At 22.4% G+C, this 2,421-nt stretch overlaps 1 protein-coding gene across 1 annotated transcript; it reads right to left on the bottom strand.

Annotated features, from left to right (window-relative positions):
* Positions 1–433: 433 nt before the first annotated feature.
* Positions 434–838, bottom strand: LOC136078932 (uncharacterized). The gene has a single exon (XM_065794741.1). It carries the CDS (start codon positions 836–838, stop codon positions 434–436), a length of 405 nt encoding a protein of 134 aa, XP_065650813.1.
* Between the last annotated feature and the right edge of the window lie 1,583 nt (positions 839–2,421).

Here is a 2,421-nt window from a genome sequence, read left to right as displayed (position 1 = left end):
GATGGAGAGTCAGAATAGTTATTAACGAGCGATTTTTTTAATTGTGACCACAAATTTTCTATTGGGTTCAAATCAGGACTTTGTGCTGGCCATTCTAGCACTTGAAAGTCCTGCGAAGCTATCCAATTCTTAACCATTTTAGCAGTGTGCTTTGGGTCATTGTCCTGTTGAAAGATGACCTCATTTATTGGGTAAGGGATACTTTCAAAGTTTCCAATAATTCGTGCTGTAAAATATCAAGATACATTTCCTTATTCATGTTTCCAACTATTCTTCGAATTGGTCCCAATCCATAAGCCGTCATAGACCCCCATAGTTTAATACTGCCTCCCCCATGTTTTATTGTCTGAATAAAATCTTTTAGGGTTAATGGTTCACCTTCTCTTTTCCAGCTCCATTGGCGGCCATCAGTGGTATACCGATTAATTTTAGTTTAATCTGACCAATTAACTTTCTTCCAATCATCTTCGGTAAAGTTTTCATATTTTTTTACAAAGTTTAATCTTGCTTTGATATTTTTTTTACTAAGTAATGGCTTTTTTTTCTTTTCAATTGCTCGAAATTTACTTTTTTTGAGATCTCGCTGCACTGTCCATCTGCTCACATTTTTTCTTATATCACGTTGCAAAAGTTTAGCTGCATGAGATGTCGATTTTGCTTCTCTAGTAGTCAAATATCTGAATACTCTTCTACTGTCTACCGCACTCAACTTCTTTGGTCGACCGCCAACATTTTTTTTTAGAATATGTCCACATTTTTTTCTAAGTCGTTGCACAGTACTTTGACTAACTTTTAATTTAGAAGCAATTTTACGAGTTGTATTTCCTTCTTCGATCATCTTTTTTTATTAAATCACTCTTTGTCTTTGAAAAACTATCAAAAACAATAAGTTTAAACAATAATATTTATAAAAATAGAAAATTATTTTAGATATAAATATAGCCAATTGATTTGCACACAAAATTATCAAATTAATTTGAAAAAAATAATAAAGCTATTGCCTTCATCAAGTATGGTGCAAAACTGAGTCAAAAGAAGTTTGTCACTAGATAAAAATACTTGTGCATTGGGGTAAAAGGAGGAGGCGTAAAAAGTCGTAAAAATGAACACTTTACTACTGTAATAATCCCGACAGCGCTAATATATCGAAAACAAAATAAACCATAGTTTTGTATTTTTTTAAAAACTCTGATTCTGTTTTGCACCATACTGTGTATGTATATATATATATATATATATATATATATATATATATATATATATATATATATATATATATATATATATATATATATATATATATATATATATATATATATATATATATATATATATATATATATATATATATATATATATATATATATATATATATATATATATATATATATATATATATATATATATATATATATATATATATATATATATATATATTCATATATATATATATATATATATATATATATATATATATATATATATATATATATATATATGTATATATATATATATATATATATATATATATTATATATATATATATTATATATATATATATTATATATATATATATATATATTTATATATATTATATAAATATATATTTAATATTTAACCTAAAATTTGATATAAAAAAAATATATATATAAATATATATATATTATATATATATATATATATATATATATATATATATATATATATATATATATATATATATATATATATATATTATATATATATATATATATATATATATATATATTTTTATATCAAGTTTTAGGTTAAATATTAAATATATATTAAATATAATTATTTATTTATGTATACATATAAAAAGTTAGATACTTAGGTTTTACCATAAGAAACAAGGTACCATAGAAACAAGGTTGTCAATTTTTTGCCGCCTTTAAACACTATAAGGTCAGTAGTTAGGTCGGCATTAGCGATATATATATATATATATATATATATATATATATATATATATATATATATATATATATATATATATATATATATATATATATATTTATATATATAAATATATATATATATATATATATATATATATATATATATATATATATATATATATATATATATATATATATATATATATATATATATATATATATATATATACACGGGCTCAATTTAACATTCGGACATCAGACATTGTCCAGCCTCAGATTATTCGATTAATTTACAAATTAATTGGACATTTTCACTGTTAGGATTTAAATTCTACAAAAAAAAGCTTAGACAGGAGCGGCGTGCGATCGAACGCAATCGCTAAAAATCCAAATGATTTTTATTCTGTTTTACAATTTGACCACGACTGTTGCGATGATTGGATGATTTAAATGTTTCAGAAATGCGCCTAAAATAGAAACGATAAGCCTAACTTTATCTAGG

This window comes from Hydra vulgaris, chromosome 04 (assembly GCF_038396675.1).
Source record: "Hydra vulgaris chromosome 04, alternate assembly HydraT2T_AEP".
Taxonomy (NCBI): domain Eukaryota; kingdom Metazoa; phylum Cnidaria; class Hydrozoa; order Anthoathecata; family Hydridae; genus Hydra; species Hydra vulgaris.
This window is presented reverse-complemented; position numbering and strand designations above follow the sequence as displayed.